The 24,870-nt window shown below is 28.4% G+C and overlaps 3 protein-coding genes across 3 annotated transcripts; all 3 read left to right on the plus strand.

Moving 5' to 3' along the window:
- Positions 1 to 1,266: 1,266 nt before the first annotated feature.
- LOC113794337 (uncharacterized) lies at positions 1,267 to 18,655 on the plus strand. Its single transcript, XM_027344452.2, has 6 exons — positions 1,267 to 3,820; positions 10,170 to 10,338; positions 11,611 to 12,123; positions 12,224 to 12,279; positions 12,374 to 12,438; positions 17,152 to 18,655. The coding sequence occupies exons 1-6, from the start codon at positions 2,221 to 2,223 to the stop codon at positions 17,185 to 17,187; spliced, it is 2,439 nt and encodes an 812-aa protein (XP_027200253.2). The 5' UTR covers positions 1,267 to 2,220; the 3' UTR covers positions 17,188 to 18,655.
- A 187-nt stretch (positions 18,656 to 18,842) lies between these two features.
- Positions 18,843 to 22,673, plus strand: Prp5 (pre-mRNA processing factor 5). Its single transcript, XM_027344451.2, has 3 exons — positions 18,843 to 19,665; positions 19,733 to 22,302; positions 22,361 to 22,673. Exons 1-3 carry the CDS (start codon positions 18,951 to 18,953, stop codon positions 22,403 to 22,405), a joined length of 3,330 nt encoding a protein of 1,109 aa, XP_027200252.2. The 5' UTR covers positions 18,843 to 18,950; the 3' UTR covers positions 22,406 to 22,673.
- A 761-nt stretch (positions 22,674 to 23,434) lies between these two features.
- LOC113794384 (uncharacterized) lies at positions 23,435 to 24,794 on the plus strand. Its single transcript, XM_027344505.2, has 4 exons — positions 23,435 to 23,590; positions 23,671 to 23,815; positions 23,893 to 24,268; positions 24,333 to 24,794. The coding sequence occupies exons 1-4, from the start codon at positions 23,569 to 23,571 to the stop codon at positions 24,522 to 24,524; spliced, it is 735 nt and encodes a 244-aa protein (XP_027200306.2). The 5' UTR covers positions 23,435 to 23,568; the 3' UTR covers positions 24,525 to 24,794.
- Positions 24,795 to 24,870: the final 76 nt, after the last annotated feature.

Consider the following 24,870-nt stretch of genomic DNA (forward strand, 5'->3'; position numbering starts at 1 on the left):
TTGTTGCATTCAAGAAATTCATTCAACAACAACAACAACAATAAAATCAAACAACAGAATCAAAAACAAAAATTTTTGAATTTAAAAAAAAACAAAAATTTAATTAAATTAATTTGATCTAATTAAAACTAATAGCCTTTATCTATGGTCGAATGATGATGATGATGATACTCATCATTTAGCCATCATATATTTCATAATGATCCAATTTTTTTTCCTTTTAAACTTGATTGTTGTCAATTCAATTCAATTCATCATTATGATGATGATGATAATAAAGTTTGAGCATCGAACCAAAAAGACAATATGAATGGAATTACCCTTAATTTTCTTCGTCATTAAGAATGAAATAATTAAATCAGAAAATAACCCTTTAATTGTTTTTTGTTTTCAAACAAAACTCGACTAATAAATCGGAATATAGGAGAATATAGTGATTCCGGTCTACGTTTACATTTTAAAATTTTAACATTTTCATAAAAAGATGAAAAACGATTCTTAATCCAACGCCAGACTCCCAAATTTTCAATATTTTAAACTTATTATTTCTAATAAATATTTTTTTTTATTTAAAAAAAACAACGACGTCAACAACAACAAGCATCATATAATGGTTATCCCAGGCAACCAACAAGTTACCATATTATGCCAAATTGTCGACAATTGATTGAAGCACAAATGCTGATGACGACGACGACATACTAACATCACATCAATTTACATAATAATAATACCAGACAACAACTAAAAAAAATCAAAATAACCATATGAATCTGATGATCTGGTGTTATATATTTTTTTCTGGTTATTATTATCTTTGGATGATCTGGTGTGTAAACTCTCCACATCAATATATGATTGTTTGTTCCATTTGCCAAGCAGTAAAATTTGAAAAAAAATCTTTTTTCTCCATTGATAATGATGATCCAAACAGTCGGTAATTACAAATTACAAATTCTTTTTTTTTTTTTTTTTTTGGTTACAAAATCATATCGTTTCTGATAACAACATTGGATCAAAATGAAAATAATATCTATAGATAGACAGCGTTTTACTGTAAAGTATTTTTGTTTTCTGTAAAAAAGTTTTACTTGCTTGTTGATATTATCGTCTGTCGTGTGTTGGTGTATATGTGCGAGTGTCTATATCTTGTATGATGATGATGATGATTATGATAATAGAATTGGTGGTAAAAATGTCTTCTGTTCTTCGATGTTGATGATATTGTATGCAATATGTGTGTGTGTATGTAAAAGAAAGAACTCTATGGATAAAAATCACACACATATAGAGAGTGAAGACAGACATCGAAAACTACCGAATATATGAAGACTAAAATAGTCATTCGACCGATTTTAGTTTGTCGATGTTGATCAGTGTAACAAGAACACTGAATTTTAATTTTTATTGTACAAAAAAAACACCGGCACCGGTTTACCACCAATACCACTTATCATCATTATCACACAGGTGTAATTAGATTATTTTATTTTATTTTTTTTGTTGGAGAAAAATATTTTATTTTTGAAAAAAAATCAACACTTGATTTTAATCAAAGAGAAAACATGTTAAATTATATTGCAATTAAATACATATCATCATCATTATCATCATCATTAACAAATATAATCAATTTGTGTTTTCAATTTGTAACTGATTGTAATCGAGAAATGATAAAGTGAAAAAAAATTGTACAATTTGCTGATTAAAATTATTAAAATCTAAATAAATAAATAAGATATAATCATCAATCTTTCAATGATAATCATGTAAATCATGTCTGTATGGTGGTAATATTTAATGTGATTTGATGAAAATAAAAAGAAAAACTCGATGCTACTAGTGTTTTTTCGTTTGTTTGTTTGTTTCGGTGTTGAAACAAATTGAAATTTGTGATTTTGTGAAAAGTTTTTTGTTTTCTCAACAAAATCTAGGTGAAACCAACAACAAATGAAATTCTCAAATCATATCAACAGATATTGGTTAATTGAATAAAAAAATCATGTTGTTGACATTTTTCAATAAATTTTCCGATCAATTTCCATGTAAACAAATGGTCAATCATCATCATTATCATCACCGTCATCATCTTTATCATCATTTTTTTCATCATATTATTCCATCGATCAAACTAATTTTGATTGAAAAATTTAATTATTTATCAATAAAAAACTTAACAAAATTATCGATGATAATTAGAACAAAAATACCGGCAACAAAATGAAGTTTTTCTTTCATTTAACGAATATTTTTTATCGTTTATTATTGAATATTATATCATTCATAAATCAACGGCAACAAAACGATAATCATCATCGGCCATCATTACCATCATCACCGTTATCATCAAATTATCATCATCAACAACAACAACAAACGCAATCATTTTTCACACGATTCATAATTATGACAATAATAATAATGACCATTGTAAATAATATAAAATTATCATTGGCCGATAATGAAAGCCAAAAAAATCTTATTTATAATAATGAATTTAATTATAAATCATCAATTATCAATAACAAAAATGAACAATCAACAACAGGTATTAAAAATGTTGAATCTATTTCAACAAATAAAACATTAACTGTGAATAGGATATCATTTCCACAAAATAATAATAATAATAAAAGATTAACAAAACGATCATCATCGACAATGATGATGATAATGAATCATAATCTTCATCGTCATCATCATCAACATCATCCACATTATCTTAATCTTCAACAACAACAACAACAACAAAATCCATCACAAATAATAAGACCGGAAACGTCAACGACCATGACATTGATGACAACAACATCGACAACAAAATCATCAATACCAACTACATATCATTATAATAATAATCAAAGGATGAATCATATTAAACCAAAACAACAACAACAACAACAACATAATAATAATAATAATGAATGGCATTCCGCAATTCAACAAACACAGCAACAACAACAACAACAACAACAACGTTCTCAAGCAATAGGAATTTCATCCGATTGGATACGAAAACGATCTCATCAACCACCATTGCTGTATAATCTAGGATTATCACCATCATCATCATCATCATCATTACAATCATCATCATCGTCGGTATTTAAAAATAGTTATTATCGTCAACATTATCAGCAACAACAACAACAACAAAAACATCAACAACTTCAATTACAACATCAACGATTACAACAACAACAATTACAACAACAACAACAATGTCCGGATGGACCACCGGAACAATGGTCACAGCAATTAGATGTTGCCGGTAAAGCATTATTATCACCAATAGTATTTTATGGTGAATTGATCTCATTAGCTGAAGATTATGGTGGTCGTATTGGTGCAACATTTAGATTACTTAAATTAATCAAACCAGATATGTCAAAAATATCAACAATAAATAATTATCCAAATACAAATGAAGATTTATCTATATTAATACCGAATCCAAATTATGAAACACAAATAAAACTTTATTTTGTTAGAAATCAAAATGAAAGTATGGAAACACCATTCTGTGCTATTTATATGCCACAAATATGGGAAAAATTACGAACAAAAACACGTTATATTTTATTTGCACAACAACAAATATTATCAACACGTGGATTTATGTTACCACCAATTTCATCATCATCATCATTATCTAATAATGATCTTCATAAACAATTTAATAATCGATTGATAACCAATGACAATAATCATCATCGTATTATTGGTCATCAATTAATATCAATGATAACATATACAATACCAGAAACACTTAGTCGTAATACTAGTCGTTTAGTAAGAAAAATTCTTTGCCGTGATTGTGGTAAGTAAAATTTTCTATTAGTTTTTTTATTTCTTGTAAATTCTCTGACAATAATTATAAAATTATTAAGTAAATTTTTGTTTTGTTTTTTGGTAGCTAAATATCAATTTAATATTGATTGTTTAGATCAAAATATTTGTGTATGTTTGTGGATGAGAAAATCCGGCTTGATTATAATTAACATTTTTTTTTTAAACAAAATAGACAAAACAATTATATTCAAAACAACTTCAGAACAACAGAAAAACAAATGAAAAAAAATCGATTATATCGAAAAGAATGTCAGATTCCCGGATCGGATTTTTTTTTGTTTGTTTCGTTCATTTGTTATTATTATTATTGTTATCCTAGTTCTTTCATCATCATCATCAGTAGCCATAAAACTATTCATTCTACTTTATAGATAGACAAGAGACAAGGCCTAGCCCTTCAAACAAAAATAAAAATCGATTCTCACCATTCATAATAGTTATATTCTCTATTTCTATATTTTTTTTTCTCTATCTCTCTCTCCCACACACATACACAAACATGTGCCGCAAACAAAAAAATGTAACAACCAAGAAGAACTCCAGGACTTGACCTTTGGCATAAAGAATGATGATGATGATGATGATTGTTACAATAGCCATCATCATCATCATCATCATTCTCATCGATGATCGTTATGGGTAGATTTTTTTGCTTTGTTTTGATCATTGATTCATTGATTCTTGAATTAAGAATGTTCACATATTTGGATCAATTGATTTGATTTTGTTGAAAATCCTTGATATTTTGTTAATCACAGAATTGTTGAATTTTCTGTAAATTCTTCTTGTCAAGAATTTTCAAAATTTCAATTCAAACTAAATAAAAAATGATGATGATGATGTTTATTGATGATAAACATTTGATCAATTTTGCAATTGAATTTAACCGAATAAAAACAGCAAAAATCTTACAATTGCCCCGGACACTCATCAATTGCAATTGAATAAATGAATGAAAAAAAACCCTTAGAAATAAAGCGAAAAAATTTGATTTTTATATTTAAAATGAAAAATCAAAAAAGAAAAAATAACGACAATGTTTACCTGTGTGTGTGAATGGAACACACCTTAGTTTTTTTTCTCTCTTGCTTGAATGTTCAATATGTTTCAATCTCTCTTCAAATGAAAAGGAAAAAAAAATTTGTCTAATTTGTCTATTGTCGTCAAACAACATCACATAGTCTCTTTATCTATTTTTTTTCTGGCCTATAATATTGGCCTATTTGGAAAGAAAAGAAAAATATTCTTCTTCTTCTTCTTTTTGCTGGTTTTAAATTTAGTTCCTGGATTCCTTTTGATCATTTTGAATAATAATAAAAAGCCACCACCACCACCACCATCATCATATCTGGGTTTAGAATAGATTTCGTTCATTCGTTCGTTGCGGTCTTTTTTCTTTAAATCTTTTTTATAATGTCTATTTTTTTCTCCTTGGTCATTTTTTTCTGATATTTATAACTAACTTGTCAAGATGTCGATCGGTCGGTCTGTTTTGCTACAATTTTTGTTTTGTTTTTGTTTTTGTTTTTAATTTGCCCAGATATATCATCATATCGTAGTAAAAAAAAACAAATTTAATTTTCGGTTTTTCTTTTTCAATATTTTTTTTTCAGAAAAATTTCAAAATATTTATATCTTGATTTGATTTGATCAATCAATCTTTTTCTCTTCTTCTCTCACTTTAAACGTATTTTGTTTTTCTCCAAATCCAATGTGGGTAGATGATGTTTGCGAAAGTGAAGAATTTCATTTGATTGACAAATACAAGAAAAATTCCTTGATTCTAAATTCATTGTTGATTCAGTCAATCAAATTTGATGATGTTAATGATGGATTCTTTTTTCTCGTATCATCATCATCATCATAATCATTATCACTGCTGATTTGTATCAATTTTTTATTTGGATCGATCTGCGATTTTTCCCCTATACTTTTTTCCTATTTGAATTTGTTATCGTGCTGATATTGTTTATTTTCGATCAATCGATCGATCGATGATCGATCCGGCATTGATTGATTGATTGAAATAATAATAATAATAATAATAACACTATTTTTTGAAACAAAAATGATCACCACTTGTATTTGTTGTTTGTATGTACAGTTGTTGACCTTTGTTGTTGTTGTTGTTGTTGGAATTCTTTATTGTTTTTATTTTATTTCATTTCAGCTTTTTCTCTCTGTTCACAAGGTATTCAATTTTCTTTTTTTGTTTTGTTGATCTATATGATGATGATTTTGACTTTGTAGTTGTTGATTATTGATTAATGGACCACTTGTCTCTCGATAGGTTTCAAATGTTTATTTTTTAAAGAGAGAGTGAGAGGGAGAAATTTTTCGAAACAACAAAAAAAAAATCCATTTAAAACAGATGATGATCATCGATCGATCGATCGATCGGTCGATCAATAGATTGAATCGATAAGTACAATATGTAAAATGTAACAATTTGACATCTGAAATCAGTAATAAAAAACAAAACAAAAAAACTAAATAATTTGTAAATTACTTTTGATCCATCCATCCATTTAGCATAGTTGCTATGATGATGATTATGATTATGATCATCATTTCATTGACTTTTGGTGTTTGTGTGTGGGCTGTGTTTATTGAATGATGATGATGGTGATGATGGTCTGAGAATATCAAAAGAGAGAGAGAGAGAAAGAGAAATTTAAATATCTAACCTATGAGAATTTAGTCAAAAAAAAAGTTGACCTTTCACCTTTTGTCCTAAGCGGGGGTGAGATTCTGATTTTTTTTTTTTTTAATTTTTTGTTTTGTTTTGTTCTTTACCACTGTTCGATGATGTTCGAATGATGATGTAGTAGTTGTACAGTAAAAAAAAACATTATAATTCAAAATATTTACCGGGATTTTTGTTTTGATTTGCAAGGTTGTACTATTGTTATAATTTTTGGTTACTACTTGTGTGTTTAGTTTAGTTTTTTTGTTCAAATGGAAAATGAAACAAATAAACAACAACAGCAAACTGAATAATGATTCAATTGTGTGTTGAACATAATTTTGTTTTCTTTTTTTTTGTCTGTATTCCATTGTGTGGCCACACAGAAGCCGGATATGTTCAGTTTTTTTGAAAATGATTTTTGTTTAGTTTTCGATTAACAAATAATTGTTGTTGTTGTTTGATTTGTTACTTTTGTTTTGGTTTTGAAATGAATTTTTGTTTTTCTTTCGTTGATTTCGTTGATGATGATTGACTTGAATTGACAGAATTTTTAGAGGAAAAACAAAACGAAAAAAATTTCAAGTTGTTTTCGATGATGATGATAATCATTGATGATGAATTCGTGTTTCTTTCAATCATTTTCAGTAGATTTTTTTCTTCTTTTGAAACAAATTGCCAACAAAGGTTGTACCTTTTTTTAGCTTTTCATCACATCATTATATTATAATTGAATGATCACGATCAATGTAATTTTTTAAATCTGGGAAAAAATTACTTTCATTCTATTAATAAGGAAAAAACCATTTACTTTCAATGTATGAATCATTATTTAGTCAATATATTCTGTGAATGAATGAAAAAACAGAATTTTTTTTTATAAATTCTTTAATGTAGGCGTTTTTGTGTTTGCTGAACCGATTCTTTTTTTTCATTCAAACATACCTAGTTTCTTTGTTCGTTTTAGTTGAATGAATTTTTTAATCTTATCTTTGTCGCGACAACATCATCATTATCATTAAACAAAAATAATGATGGTATTTTATCATCATCATCAGAATTTGTTTTTTTTTGTAAATGCAAAAACAAAAAAAAACATTTCCGCCGGTTGTCATATTTCTTCGAAATCAGGCAATCCGTTTTTCTTTTGCTTTTTCTTTTTGTTTTGCCAAATTTGACAATTTTTTCTCTCTCTGTCTCACTCAATCTTCTTTACGTTGTTGATTTACATTAAATGAATGAATGAATTTTTTGTTTTGTTTTTTCGCTTGAATTTTATTTTTACCGAGATGTCGAGACAGAATAATAATTTGATGATTTGACAACAACAACAACAAACAACAAACAACCGGCAACATCCGACAACCTTGATAGAGAATATGGTTGACATTTTATTCATTTAATTTGATTTATAAATCATATCATTCAATGGAAATCCATAACAAAACAAAAAAGAATTTTGCATCAATTTGACATTATGATGTTTCCCTGTGCAGAATGAATAGGAAAAAAGAATCATGAATGACAAATAATTTACAGATCACAATTGAGTCATTTCACTTTTTCATTAACCCTTTCTTGATCTCTTTCACTTTTCAGTCGATAAAATTGACCAAATCACTGTCAAACAACAATAATAATAAAAATTTTCAATCCTTTTTTCCTGAAACCATGCAATTTTTGAAATTATTAAGTTGACTAAATAAATTGTGTGTGGCTGTCTTCAATAATATTTTCTTTTTCTTCATTGTTGTTGTTGTTGTTTATCATTTCTTAATGTGTGGGCGGCAAAATAACTGTTGTTGGTTACACTGAATTCGATGAAAATATTTTTTTCTTTCCCATTCTTCAATGACGAAAAAAAAATCTGTATAAATGGGGCGACGAACGACGAATGAATGAACAAAAATATCAACCGAAAAATTGGTTTTCTTTTCACTATATTGGCGACAAATTTCTACCTTCTTTTTTTTCCCAAATTCATTTGTCATTTTGTGCAAAAAAAAGGAAAATCTTTGTTATTGCTTTTATCATTATTATTATTATTATTTGGAATTGACCATCCAAATTGATTATTATTATTATTATAAATTCATTGAAGTCTTTAACCAAAAAAAAAAAAAAAAATTTCTTCGTTTCTTCAGGGGGACTTTTTCTCAATTTGACAATTTAAAAAAAAAATTCACTTTGACAAATGAATGGATGAAGAATATTTATTCATTCACACCGACAATGACGACGACGACGTCGACAACGACAACGACAACGAAGAAGTCATATTTTTTTTCACAACAAAAATTATTCAATACTGAATGCGACTATAGGAAGCTTATTCGTAATTTTTTTTTCTTTCTCTTTCTGAATTCATTCTTTATATAAACACTTAACCAAAATGGGAAAAGAAACTTTTTCATTTTTGACACTGATTCATTATTATGTTTGGCGGCTTTTTTTCTTCTTCTTCTTCTTTTTCCTTACTTTTTTGGTTTTTTTATTTATTTGCTAATATTCGATATTATTGGATATAAAAATAGTTGAAAATTGAGAAGATAAACTTCAAAGGTGTAGGAGTGGTGAATTAAAGAATGAACTCAATGAATTTCTTTTTCATTTTGCTGGACAAAAAGGGAAAAATATTTTTTTCATTTTGCTCTCTCTATCTCGGTGTTCCCGAAACCTTATACAATATTTGTTCTGGTTGGCCATCAATCGATTGCTTGATTCGCCAATATTTTTTTCTTTGCAAATGAACAAAGAGTAAATGAAATAGGAGTATATATACACACACACAGCAGGAGCGCAAGTGAAAAAGTTTGAATATTTTATTTTCACATTTCTCTCTCCTGGATCAAACAAGTACCATCGACAAAAAAGAAAAAAATCCCGAACCAAAAAAAAACCCTTTCAATTTCAAGAAAAAAAATTTTCTTCATTCAAATTTTTTATCTCAATCGACGATTAAGCAAGAATTTTTTCATTGATCATTTCTTTGGGGGGGGGGAACAAATGAAACCATAATTCATTTAGACAATCAGTCTATTTTACCATCATCATCATCATTATCCAATGTTGAATAAAAATCAGGTAGCCATTTCTTTTCTTTTTTTTTTTGGGCCAGTAACAATAACAACAACAACAAAAAAAAACTAAAACCCGAATCAAATCGGATTCAAAATCTACCACACACATATCTAAATGGTTAAATGATCAATGACAAATTCGTAGATACAAACAAAACTTTCTTGCCCACCACAGGTAAAAAAAACAAAACAAAAAACATTTTCTTTTCAACAAAAGTCATAGATCCAAATATTATCATCATAATGAATTGAATTTTGCTTCTGTGTTTTATGTCCAAAAAAGGATTTTCTTCAGTTTTTCTTTTTTGAAATTGTGTGTGTTTGATATATGCCGCTCAACATTATCATTCGATTGATTGATTGATTGATTGATTATCTATTTAAGACGTTTATTTTTGTTTTGTTGAAAACAAAAATTATGATTACACAATCATTTGGTTATTATCTTTGTTAGTTTTTTTTTGTTTCAATTATTACACACCACACATTATATTTGTGTCTATTGCTAATCGATTTTTGTTTTGTTTTTTCTTAATTATTATTATATCCAGCTAAACCAGCACGTATAATACATAGCAGCAGGGAACGTTTGGATATAATTTCAAAACAAAATATAACATTATCATGTCGTGTTGATGGTAATCCAATTCCATGGATCGAATGGTATCGTAATGGAAGACGTTTACGTACACGAAGACGTGTGAAAATCAATACACGAAGGTTAGTATTTTATTATCATTAAATAATGTTATTTAAAATGTTTTTTGCTGCTGTAAATTTTACTTAAACATTGCAATTAAAACAATAATAATTTTACAGTTCATCGCCATCAAAAAAAAAAAAAAAAATGTTATTGAATATCTCAATATTATCATCATCATCATTCTTGAATTGAAGAATATTCTTTCTTTTTGTTTCTGTACAAGAAAAATAAAAACACATCAGACATATTGGCTGAATGAATAATGACAGTGTAACAGCAGACAACCGAAATAAAAAATTTTATAACATTCATGTAAATTACCTAACATTAACAACATAGACAATTTCATCATCATCATCATCAATGTATATAAGTGTCAACGATATTCTTTTTTCAATACTTACTCAGTGTGTGTGTGTGTGTGAGTGGGTGAATGAATGTTTGTTCCATTTTTAGAAATTCTATCAAAACGATATACATGGAAAAATACTGAAAAAAGAAGATTGAATAATATCATCATAGAAACATTATGATCATTTTATTTTTATTTTTATTTTTATTTTTACATTTACAAAATACCCTGTTTGACGGATTCTCGATCAAATTATATATGAAAATTCAATTCTTTCTAATAACAATTTTAGTTAGTATATATTCCCGATGTTATTCTGTTTGTTTATTTTCATTCCATACAAATGTTTTTAAGGAGAAATAGAGGAATTGAATGGAAAACAAACAGTAAATTCAATGATAAACTGTTGAATAGAAGCGAATGTTTTATCGGTTTTTAAGACTTTTTTTTTGTTTGACTAATTTTTTCATCAAAGAAAAAATTTGATGATGATGATGATGACGTATTATAGTTGAATGTTATTCGGTGGAAAGTTTTTCTTGTTCGGAGGCAAAAAAAACGAAAGGATAATGGTCGGATAATGTTTCTTTGGTGGATAATTTTTTTTGAATCAAACGACAAACGAACAAAATAAATATTCAGACATTAATCTTTTGTTGTTGTTTCGTTTTCAATGACATTTTCAACAAAAGTGATGTATTTCTTTTTTCTTTCTTCATTGAATTATTATTATTTTCATCATTATGATGAGGCAATTTCGAATGTCAATGAATTTAAGAAGAATGATGATGAAAACATCAACAACGAAAAAAATCATAAAAATGCCTAGACTAGACAAAATTTTCAGGAATTTTTTTTATCTTTCCTGATTTGCAAAAATTGAGCAAAAAATTTATTAAACTTTTTTTTCATTAAATTTCCATTTGAAAATTTTTAGACGAATATCACAATTAACAATTATACGTGCATCAGTACGACGTGATCATGGTACATATGAATGTCGTGCAATGAATGTTGTATCAAAAGAACCATCCGTTAAACGATTCCATGTTAATGTACAATGGCCAATAAATCATTTAAAACATAGGAAAACATTATTAGGTAAACATCATCGTAATCCATCATCATCCACATCATTCACATCATCCACATCATCATCATCATATTCCGGTGTAAGAAAAACAAAAATCGATAATGATAATACCCGAAATAATGTGATTATTGGAACAAATCATTATAATATTCATCAAATAACTGATAATAATGATAATGGTGATGATATTTTCAATTATAATCATCAACAACAAATGAATAATAATAATAATAATAATGATGGTATTGGTAATCAAAATATATATTCCGAAATTCCACAACCATGTCCAATTGCATCATTCTGTTTGAATGGTGGTACTTGTTCATTATATAAACATCTTGGTGAATATGTTTGTGAGTAAGTATCAGTATAGAAAATATATATTTCAATATTTAAATTGAAAATTAATCTTTGAATTTTTCAATTTTCACAAAAACCAAACAAACAAACAAAATAGATGCGCCGATGGTTATAAAGGTCATCGTTGTGAATATAAAGATTTACAAAAATATCGTGAGTATTGACCATAATAAATGATAACTAACTTAATTCAATTCAAATTGTTTCAATTAATAAAAATTTTGTTCATTTTTTTGTGTATGTTTAGCGGTAAAAACATTGGTCGATTATGATCCTGTAGTTGTTGTACGTCAACCGGCACATTCCTATTCGGTAAGTGTTTTCTTTCTTTCTTTTTTTGTGGCCATTTCGTGAGATTCATTCGGAAAATAAAAACCAAACCAAACCAAAAAAATAAAATCACATTTACCGACATTGTGAATAATTTTTAGCCATCATTTTTTGTTTTGTATAGTTATAGCAATAATTATAATTATAACCGAGAAAAAAAAACCAAAACAACTTTGGCGGTCTTAGTTATGAAATCCTTCGTATATGATGGCTATTTTGTTTTGTTTTTTTTTTTGTTTTGGTTTGATTTGATTTGGTTTTGGTTGGCCCACCAACAACAACAAATATTATGATCAAACCCAATGATGATGATGACGACAATATAATTTATCGTCGTCTACATTCTTGATGATGATGTTTTGATTGTTACTTTTTTTTTGGTGGTTGGTTGGTCGAGGTTTTGATTTTGATTTTAATTTTCTCTGTTTTTTGTTTTCGGTTTCGGTGTTTTCTAGTTTTTTTTTGTTTCTGTTTTTTTTACTTCCATAAACTTTCAATGTCCATAAATTTTATTTGCCAAAAAAAATGTTTAAAATTTCATAAAATTGAATTTTTTTTTGGTTTTAATCAGCCAGAGTTTTGTTTCGTTGTTTCTAGGTTTTTTTTTTATTTGAAGAAAACGCAAATCATGTGCGTGTTTCAGATTCGTTCAAAAAGACCACCGAATAAGTTTTTTTTTCTTCTTTATGAAAAAAAATCGGTAACGATGATTAGTGGTGGTGAAAAATTAGTGCTTCGGTTGTTGTTGTTGTTGAAATTTTGAATCATTTTTTCCATTGAAACATTGATGAAATTCAATCTTGTTGAAACAGAGAGAAAAATATTGATTTCGGTTCGTTTCAATCGGTTTTTCCATTCTTGTTGTTGGATAATTACAAGGTGATAAATTGATGGTAGGTGGCCAATTATCATTAAAAATCAAGCGAAAAAAAAATTCATTCATTCAATGTTTCAGAAATTCTATTTCATTCTAATCATCATGAACTATGATGACAAGAATGATCAAAATTAATGTGATGATAATGATTATATCTGGAACCTCACATCTGACAACAACAACAACAACAACAAATGAATGAAAATCAAAGATCAAAGTCGGTAAATTCAATGTGAACAATAAACCAAACCAACCAACCAACAATTACATATTATTTCTCAAATTATCAAACTTACTGAATTTTGCCGACTTGGCTGATTAATCAAGAGAAGAGAAAAAGAAAATAACATTATCAAACTATTGTCATGTTTTTTTGCTCTTACCAAATGATTCGATGATCATCATCATTATCAACCAACATCACCTTGATAATAGTTTTTTTTTGGTTGAAAGAAAATTGTCTATCTTGTTTGTTTGTTTATTTGTTTGAAAATTTTCGCTAACAAGACGGAATTCTTTCTTTTTTTTCTGTTTGAAAATTATTAGATCCAGAAAATTTTCTCATCATTTTAAAATTTGAGATTTTTCCAAACAAGGTTCCGTTTACCTTTGGCCCTTATTATTTTTTTTTCCTGATTGATATGATTGTTGTTGTTGTTGTTGTTATGTTTCAAAGCGAAGACAACTTAATTACAATGTGAACATACATAGATAGAGTGGAAGAAAAAAATTTCTCAATTTTTTTTTCTCTTCTGACTTGTTATCGATGGAAAGAAAATTATCATCCAATTCTAACGTATTGGGAGTGGTGGTTTGAATCAATGACCAAAAAAAATTGATCGATTGATTGATTGATTAAATCTCAATCAGTGTGGTCTTTTTTCTTTTTTTTTGGTTCTCCTTGGTTTCTTTGATCTGTCATTTGCTGCTTTTCAAATAACCCAAAATATTGACGAATTTTGCCAAATTTGGCTTCATCATCATACCTGATATTCAATCATTCGTAACGTCTTGTTGATAACGTTTTTTTGTTGTTGTTGTTGATGACTTTATATTTTTGCCGATCAAGAAAATTGAATTCTCATCCAAACTGGTCAATCATTGTATTATTCTTGACATTATGTAGAGGAAAATATTTCCAATCCAAAACTTAATAATTTGATTTTTGAGGTTATTTTTTCTGGAGAAAAAATCTTACAGAATTCGAATCAATGTCAATGTCTTTTTCACACTTTTTTTTGTGATGTACCAATATTCAATAACTTTTGGTGATGATTTGTAAGATAGACAATATTGATAACAAGAGAGAGATAGAGAGAAATGTGAAAAACATAAATCAAATTTCATTGATTCGGCGGCTTTTTTTTTGCCAGAACCAAAAAAAAAAAGAAGAAAAAGTTTCATCATTGATCATGATCATCGATTGAAAACGAAGTGTAACAACCCACTTGGAAACTAAAAAAAATAAATTTGGGGAAAAAACATCACATATTCTGAATAATAATAATAATTTATCATTCTCTTTTACACTGTGTGTTTTGCACACTTTTTTTCGTTGTTGTTGAAAAGTTTTTTTTTCATTTCATTTCATTAACAATGATTTTTTTTTTTTTTTTGGAATAAAACAACTATTGATTTGGGTTTGTTGTTGTTGGATGTTTTTCTTTGATTTTGTTGATGGTCATAAAAACATATAGCAACAAAACCAAAAATAAATTCTTTACAACATGCTTGTTGTGTGTGTGTGTGTGTGTGTGATCATTGATTAATGTTTGTTACGTAACAAACAAACGAAAACAACGAAAAAAAGAAGAAATTAAATGAAAAAAAAATTGCACCAAATTTATATATTCGGCACAATTTGGATAGTAGAAAAGAATTTCTTGAAATAAAGTCGAAAGAAGCGAAAAAAAACGATGTTTGTTGTTGTTGTTGTTGTTGTTTATGATGATGTTTATATGATAAATCTTGATTGCAATGATGGTTCAGTGTTTATCGATTGCATGATTTACATTTATACATCTCTCGTATAAATAAAAAAAAAAATACAAATGAAAATTATTGTTTTTTTTTTCGTTTTCAGGTATATTTCTCTCTGTGTTGATATATGTCAGACATATTGGCGACGATGAATCTATGATCATAATCATCATATTCATATGATGATGATAATGATCAAAACCAACTTACCGAAAAAATAAACCAATTGAATTTTTTTTTTTTTTTTTTGAATGAGAATCTTTCCAAACAAACAAACAAAAATCATGAACAAAAAGTAGAGAACAAAAAGTGATATATGGATCAATGATTCATTTTTTTTCTCGCAAAGGGATTGATATTTTATCAAATCAAATAAATAAATATATGAATTTGATTCGGTAGCCGCTTTGTTTGTTTGATTGCTTGTTTGCTACCTGTAAAATGATGGCCAATGTATATAATATATGTTTGCTTTGTAATATATCGATTATGTAATCTTCAAGGAGAACGAGAGCCAAAGATAAAGATATAGAAACAAGTTCCACATTACATTGTCGGTTTTCTTTCTCAATCATCATCATAATAATAATAATAATAATAATTTTTTCGGTTATTTGTTATACGTGTCGGCAGTTTTTGTTTTTGTTTTTTGCATTCACATGGCAGCAAATTTTTGGATGATATAAAATAAAAATGAATCGGTAGATTTTTTTTTGTTTTTATTGTTGTTGTTGATTAGAATGGAATGTTTTAATATAATTTCATTTTTGTTGTTTGAAGTGTGTGGCTAAAAACATACACAACCAATCAAATAAATTCTTTGATAGCCCGACTTATGGTACTCTGTCATTTTGTTGACGATTCATAATATATATGAATTAGAATCTACCCCACAAAAAAAAGTGTACTTATAGGATGGAAAAAAACGATTGTTTTTGATTTGATTTGATTTCGAAAATCTGTAAATCATTTTTTTGTTCGCTAGTAATGATAACAAGTGGAAAAGTAATAACAACAACAACAAGAATTGATTAGTTAAACTTGAAATGATTATCATTTTTTTGTGTGTGAACAAAATTTACTTACCACATTTATTTTTGATGTAGGCAAAAATTCTGGATTTTTCTTTTTTTGTTTTGTTGTCGATCTGGCCATCCAATATCATTGCTGATGATTGGAAAATTCTCATAATAAACAAAACTATGGAAATTGTTTTTTTTTCTTTGAAAAAACGATGTGATGATGGCCATAACTATTGTCGGAATTATCATCGAATTGCTTTTTTTGGCTTCGCATCAATATTCGATTTCGACATCAATCTTTCTATTTTAACTTTTCGAATATTAAAAAAAAAACTATTTCGACTATTGTCGGGCCGCGGGCCAATAATAATAATGTCATCTCGGTCATAGTTCGTAGCCAAAAAAAAAATTATTTAAATTTTCGAATGTTTAGATTTCTCAAATTCTCTTCTTGTTTTACATTCACCATGGCAATACAAAATAATTTATTGGATCATCATAGCTTATTCTTGATGATGATGATCAAAAATTATGGTTTACTGCAATTTTTTTCCGATATAAACAGCTTTAAATCATTCACTAGATTTGTTTGTTTTTCTTTCTTTTTTTTTGTTTGGTTTGGTTGGTTGACAAGAAAAATTATCTTAAATTTCAATGAATTTTCCACTCAATCTGGATGGTTTTCCATTGGAAATTGGCCAACTATTTTCCTTTTTTCCTTTTATTTCGTTGGAAAAAGATTATTGATTGATTTGAATTTTTTTCGTTTAAAATTTTAACTGAAATTTTTTTTCATTTTTTTCAAACCAAAAATAGTCAAAAACCAATGATGACGAACGTGCTGATAGCTGAAACCAAAGAAATATATTTTTTTTTATTTGGAAAAATATTTTTCAAATGGAATTCAACTCAATCAACTTTTTAAAATTGTAACCAAAGAATCTTTGATTTTAAATCATCATCATCGAAAATTCGAGATAATCGTTTGCCATCAATGACTTGAATTTTAAATCGACGACCATCACACTCTCGACACATCATTCATCTGATTAAATTATATCATTAATTCAGTTAAACAAATTCGATTGGTATTATATATGGTGGATATCAAACAAAATCGAACAAAAAAGAGAGGAATGAAAAAAAAGAAATTATCCGGTCCATATAAAAATGAAATTCAATTTATTTTTTTTTTTGGAACAAATTCAATCATCTCTTCATAGATCGATCAATCGATCGATTCATCCATCCATCCATCACGATCATCATCATCATTTCGCATCTCTAATTCCTCGCCTTAAACAATTCATTTTTAAAACTGAAAAAATAAGATGTTGATAATGAACGACGATGATGTTTGATTAAATCATAATTTGTAATGTTTTTTTTTCAAATTTTGAAATTTGATCAATTTTAAACCTGTGAAACAGAAACTGAAATTGCAAACACTGGAACTTGACACTTTTATACTACACAATCCCCTTGTTTCATCACAAAACACTTGATTATTATTCTTTAACAGGTTCGCTACCAGCGACGCATATGTGCGTCGTTTTAGTTCTTTATTTTGAGCCCGACGACGCAAATATGCGTCGTTTTTGTATTTACATTTAAGCAAATATGCTTGGTTTTAGTATTCACATTTGATCAAATTTGCGTCGTTTTTGTTTTTACATTAGATCGAATATGCTTGGTTTTTGTATTCACATTTGATCAAAAATGCGTCGTTTTTGTTTTTACATTAGATCGAATATGCTTGGTTTTTGTATTCACATTTGATCAAAAATGCGTCGTTTTTGTTTTTACATTAGATCGAATATGCTTGGTTTTTGTATTCACATTTGATCAAAAATGCGTCGTTTTTGTTTTTACATTAGATCGAATATGCTTGGTTTTTGTATTCACATTTGATCAAAAATGCGTCGTTTTTGTTTTTACATTAGATCGAATATGCTTGGTTTTTGTATTCACATTTGATCAAAAATGCGTCGTTTTTGTTTTTACATAAATGCAAATACTCGTCGTTTAAGATTTTACATTTATTTATCGATTAGATTTTTTCAAATTTCTTATATAATTATTTTTACAAATATGCGTTGGTTTTAAAATCATTGCCATTCAAAGTTCTATTATAAAAAATTCAATGGGCTGTGGTTAAAGATTTGTTTCTCAAGCGCTGGTAGCGAACGAGTTAATTTTTTTTTCTTTTTTTTTTATAATTTGTATTTCTGTAAATAATTTATTTGATTTAATGAATTTGATTATTATTATTATTATTATTATTTGTAATTTTTCCATTAACATAAATTTTTCATTCGTTCGTTTTAAGTTTATTTTTTATTTAAAATAATGATAATTCTTGATTATAAAATTGGAAATTAAAAATCTGCATTTTTACGAAAAAAAGAATAAATTTTTTGAAATTTCAAGTGCTACCATCTAGTTTGTAACAATAACGTTTCTGGACAATCGATTGTTAAATATCGATTATATTTTTTTTTGTTTTGTTTTGACAAAAAACAACAATGCCGGCTGATTGTTTTTTTCATAACATCATTGCCAATTTCTTTTGATTTATTCCATTATTCATTTGATTATTTTGGATCGAAATAACAATGGGACGACATTGGGATAGTAAACGTTCCAGAAGTCGATCACCATCGAAATCTACATCATCGTCTTCGATTCGATCTTCAAATCATCGTGATCGTGATTATAAAAGTCGTTCATCATCACATCGTTACGAATCATCAAAATTCTCATCTTCGCGAAGAGATAAAGATCATCATTCATCATCTCGTCATCGTTCTAGATCTCGATCACCGGAACGCCATCGTGATCATCATCATCGTTCACGATCACCATCACATCATAAATCAAAACGATCATCAAAATCACCTGAACGTGTTAATCGAGAACGTGTTGAAGATATTATTGGTCAGGATATCAATTATAAAAATTTTGATATGGATGAACAACAGAAACGTTTAGAAAAGATTATGCAAGAACGTCGTGAACGTATAGAAAAATGGCGCCAACAGCAAAAACTTGGAGAATCATCACAGATTAATACAAATGAAACGTCTGCTAATGATCAGGAAAATGTTAGTGAAGATGTCGCTGCAGCTGTTGTTCCTGTCACTGATATTGAAATAAAAAAGGATGATGAACCAAAAAAGACTTGGACATTAGATGATGAAAATGATGATGATGAAGATGATGAAAATGTTGATAACGTGGATGAAACTGTAGAAGTTGACGAAGAAAATTTTCAGAATCCTACAGCAACTAAAGTTGAAACTGAAGATAAAATTGAAGAAGTTGTTAAAGGTAAAATTTGATTTTTTTTAAAAAAAGAAAATTACATCATAATTTTTTTCTCATTCATTTAATTCAGTTAATAAAGAAGAAAAATCTGTACCTAAAGAGGATGAAGCGAATTCCACATCGATAGAAAAAATGGAAATCGAACAGCAAGAACAAGCACCAGACTCACAAGAAAAACAAAAACAACAAGATGTTGATGAAAATAATGATGACAATGCTGATGCTGAGGATAATGATGATGATATTGATCCATTAGATGCTTATATGCAAGGAATTCAGGAAGAAGTTAAAAAATATCGACAACAAACAGTTCATGCTAATAAACGAAATGATAAAGTTACAGTTGTTGTTGGTGTAGCTAAGCAAAAATCCACTCAAAAGAAAGGTGAATTAATTGAACAGAATCAAGATGCTATGGAATATTCCTCTGGCGATGAAATTAGCCAAAATGATGAATTAGCCAATGCAATGGATAATTTACAAGCTAAAGTTAAACAGAAAAAATTGATGACCATTTCAAAAGAAGATATTACATATGTTAAATTTCGTAAAAATTTCTACATAGAAGTACCTGAAATTACCAAAATGACTGATGAAGAAGTCAATGAATATAAAACAAAAATGGAAGGAATAAAAACCAAAGGTAAAGGTTGTCCACGACCAATAAAATCATGGGCACAATGTGGTACAAGTAAAAAAGTATTAGAAGTTTTAAAACGAAACAATTATGAAAAACCAACTCCGATTCAATGTCAAGCAATACCGGCCATAATGTCTGGACGTGATTTGATTGGCATAGCAAAAACTGGCTCAGGAAAAACATTGGCATTTCTATTACCAATGTTTCGACATATCATGGATCAGCCACCATTGGAATCTGGCGATGGTCCAATATCTGTGATCATGACTCCAACACGTGAGCTTGCAACACAAATTTATTCGGAATGTAGAAAATTTGCCAAACCATTAGGTTTGAGAGTGGTAGCCGTATATGGTGGCACACCAATTTCCGAACAAATTGGCGACCTAAAACCTGGTGCCGAAATTGTTGTTTGTACGCCTGGACGAATGATCGATATGTTAGCAGCAAATAATGGTCGCGTCACAAATCTTCGTCGTTGTACGTATGTTGTATTGGATGAAGCTGATCGAATGTTCGATATGGGATTCGAACCACAGGTTATGCGAATCATCGATGGAATACGACCGGATCGACAAACAGTTATGTTTTCAGCTACATTTCCAAGAATAATGGAAGCACTTGCACGTAGAATATTGGACAAACCGATTGAAGTTCAAGTCGGTGGTAGATCTGTTGTATGTAAAGAAGTTCAACAGGAAGTTATTGTTATTAATGAAGATGATAAATTTTTAAAATTGCTGCAAATTCTTGGAAAATTTTCAAGTGAAGGAAGCGCCATTGTTTTTGTTGACAAACAAGAACATGCAGATATGTTATTGAAAGAATTAATGCATGCATCATATACTTGTTTAGCATTACATGGTGGTATCGATCAAAATGATCGTGATTCCACTATTGCTGATTTCAAAAATGGACGTGTCAATGTTTTGGTGGCAACATCGGTTGCAGCGCGAGGTTTAGATGTGAAACATTGTATTGTTGTTATTAATTATGATTGTCCAAATCATTATGAAGATTATGTACATCGTTGTGGTCGAACTGGTCGTGCAGGAAACAATGGCTATGCATATACATTCATAACACCGGAACAGGGTCGCTATTCAAATGATCTAATTAAAGCATTAACTTCAAGTGGAAATACGATACCGGAAAGTTTACAAAAATTATTTGATGATTATAAAAGTGAACAAGAAATGATGGGTAAAAAAGTAAAATCATCATCTGGTTTTACTGGTAAAGGTTTTAAATTCGATGAAGCTGAAGCAATCCAGGCAGCTGAAAAGAAAAAATTCCAAAAAGCAGCACTTGGTCTTCAAGATTCGGATGACGAAGACCCTGAAGAAGATATTGATCAAGAGATTGAAAGTATGTTAGCACCAAAAAAGAAGACAATCATGCAACCATTAATACCTACGGGAGAGAAAACATTATCGGAAAAATTAGAATTAGCCAAACAATTGGCATCGAAAATATCAATGACAAAAACACCGGTAATGAATCCTATTGTTACGAATAAACCATCGGCAACTGCTCATACTGAAGCAATACTAAAAGGTGATGCATTTTCATTGGGTGATATTGCTAGTGCTGTGACAGCCAAATCTATTGCCGAACAACGTGCTGAACTTATCAATGCTAAACTCAATTATATACCCAAAGATTTTGAATATAATGATGATGGTGAAATTATCAAACGAGATGATGATGATCTATTTGCACAAACATTAGCACAACGTTATGAAGAAGAATTGGAAATAAATGAATTCCCACAACAAGCACGTTGGCGTGTAACTAGTAAAGAAGCTATTGCTATGATTAGTGAATATTCTGAAGCCGGTATTACTGTTCGTGGTACATATTTTCCACCTGGTAAAGAACCTAAAGTTGAATTAGGTGAACGAAAATTATATCTAGCCATTGAAGGTGTAAGTGAACGTTCCGTTAGTAAAGCTAAAAGTGAAATTATTCGTCTTATCAAAGAAGAATTAATTAAATTGGTAAGTTTATATTTATAAAAAAAATGTAAATTTGATCTAATTTTTGTTTTCATCATAGAATAATACATCATATTTGAATAAAAGCCGATATCGTGTTGTTTAATATATTTTGGATGGATCCGAAAATATTCCGCTTTCATATAATCGTCAAATTTTTTCCACTGCTCATTTTTGTATAACATCGAAAACATTGTCTTTGCATGAAAATGTATTTTTAATGATTGATAAACGATTAATAAAAGAATTTTTTTTACTGGATTATCTTGATTATTAGGATAATTTGTGCGTTGAAAATTAAAATTAATCATCAAATGATCATTGAATTTTGGCAAATTCTTTTCTATTTTAATAAATATTATTTCATCTAATAATCACCGGTTTCTTTATCACGCTTGAAAGAATAGAAATTATTATTATTTTTTGTTTTTTGGAATAATTGATCGAATGCAATCTTTATTGATTATTAAATGATTATTCTTCTTGACCTTGACATTGAGAAATATGCACAGGTATTCTTTTTAAAAGAGGGGCTTAGATTATCTCAACAACATTTCATTTCTTAATCAATCGTCATGGTTCGAATGATTGTTTGATTGATTGATATTATCGTCAGAGATGACGCATGCAAATTCTCTTGAAAATTATTAATTTTTTTTTCTAGCGAAAATTATGCGTTTCGTTTCGTTGGGAGGATTCATCTTCATTTGATTATATCATAAAATATATGATGAATTGTTTGTCTTTATTTTCTCTTATTTCGAACAAACAAATTAAATTCAAAATCATTGTTGATGATTGTTCATGTGAGACCAGAAATTCCGATTGCATTCTTCTTTTTTTTTTATATATTAAAATGGTTGTGTGTGTGAATAATTCACACGATTCATTCAATTAATCGATTTTGAAAAAATTATCTAAATTAGATTTAATGATTTCAAAAAAAAATCATTGTTTTGTTTTCGAGGGCTATTGTAATTTGGGATGATGATGATGATGATAATGATTTTGATAATTATTGATGTCTTGAAGCAATTTTTTTTGACATTTAATGATTATTTTTGTCAATTAATTAACGAATTAATTATCAAGTTTTCATTATTTGATTGACAAGAGAAAATTGTATAAATACGAACTGAACGATTGAAAAAAATATCAGTTCTTTTGCAACAATCGAATACACAAGAGCCGCAAGAGATTCTTTGATTTTTTTGAAAAAAAAACTTTTTCCTTCAAAGCAAAAAAAAAAGAAAAGAATTCACATTGAAAATGAAATATCTTTTAGGTTTCGGTAAGTGTTTGTTTGTTTGTTTTCCTGTTTTGTTGTTTTCATTTTGATTAATTTAAATAAATCAATTAAACAATCAATAGCTGTTATTGCCGCTGTCTTACCAGGATTTTGGTGTGCATGCAAAACAATTGAAGAATTGGATCAATGTGCATATGAGATTAGTTTTCTTGCTAATCGTGATATTAAAGTACCAACTAATGATGGTGAAGTTATTGGCATGTGCGAGTAAGTCGAAATAAACGATATTGATAAATTATTGATAAACAATAATGCAATTTTTATTTAATTGAAAAAAATATTAGCAATGCTAAAAAAGGATTAAAATGTTTGGCTGATCATGCACGTGAATGTGCTAAAGGTGCATTGAAATCCATTACAATCAAAGTGATGAATGATCTTGAAAATCATTTACATACACGTTGTGATAATCCGGCTGAACGAGCCGAATTCTTGAAACATGTTGGCTGTTTTACTGATAGTTCTAAAGCCGATCCTATACGATTATGTGCTGATAAACATATGGTCATGATGGAAAAAGTTTCAAACTTTCCAAAACCATTAAGACTTGGGGGAGCTTGTTGTAGTTCGCATGCATTACGCGAATGTGCCATCAATCATATTACAAATCTATGTAGCGGTGAAACAGGAGATTATTTCAACGATATGATCAGTGATATTGTAAGTAATATTATATTCATTGATAAAAATGATTAACTTCATTATCATTGCTTTAATTTGATAGGCTGAAGAAAATATTGAATTGGTTTGTAAAGAATATTCATCATTGGAAAAATGTGATGCTAAATATGATCCAGCTACATGGGGTGATCTTAAAGCTATTATGGCATCCGAAGATGCAGCAATAACAGGTCAACATCAATACAAAACGATCGTACCGATCATTGTCAAAATGCTTAAAGAAGCTAGAAAATGATGATCAAAAAATTATCGACCATAATGATGGTTCATCTCGACAATCTATGTTACTTATTACGATTTGATTCTATCATTTTAATTTTACTTTTAAAATTTAGTATATATGTTCGCATTTATTTTGATTGGGTTTTTTTTTGATAATTTTCTTGATTTGTTTATTATCAATACCGGAAATCAGACATTGATTTTTTTTATCCCCGCTAAAAAACAAATTAACTTCATTTTTTTTATTATTGCTTCAAATAAAACGAATTGCTGATAGTTTTCATTCGAATGATGTTTGTGTTTTTTTTCGAAAAATGATCAGTTTTTGATAAATATCGAAAAAATTGGCAAACAAAAAA

This window comes from Dermatophagoides pteronyssinus, unplaced genomic scaffold (assembly GCF_027571235.1).
Source record: "Dermatophagoides pteronyssinus isolate colony J.1.1.1.1 unplaced genomic scaffold, Derpt_VIB-CSIC_2022.12 sq0010, whole genome shotgun sequence".
In the NCBI taxonomy this organism is placed as follows: domain Eukaryota; kingdom Metazoa; phylum Arthropoda; class Arachnida; order Sarcoptiformes; family Pyroglyphidae; genus Dermatophagoides; species Dermatophagoides pteronyssinus.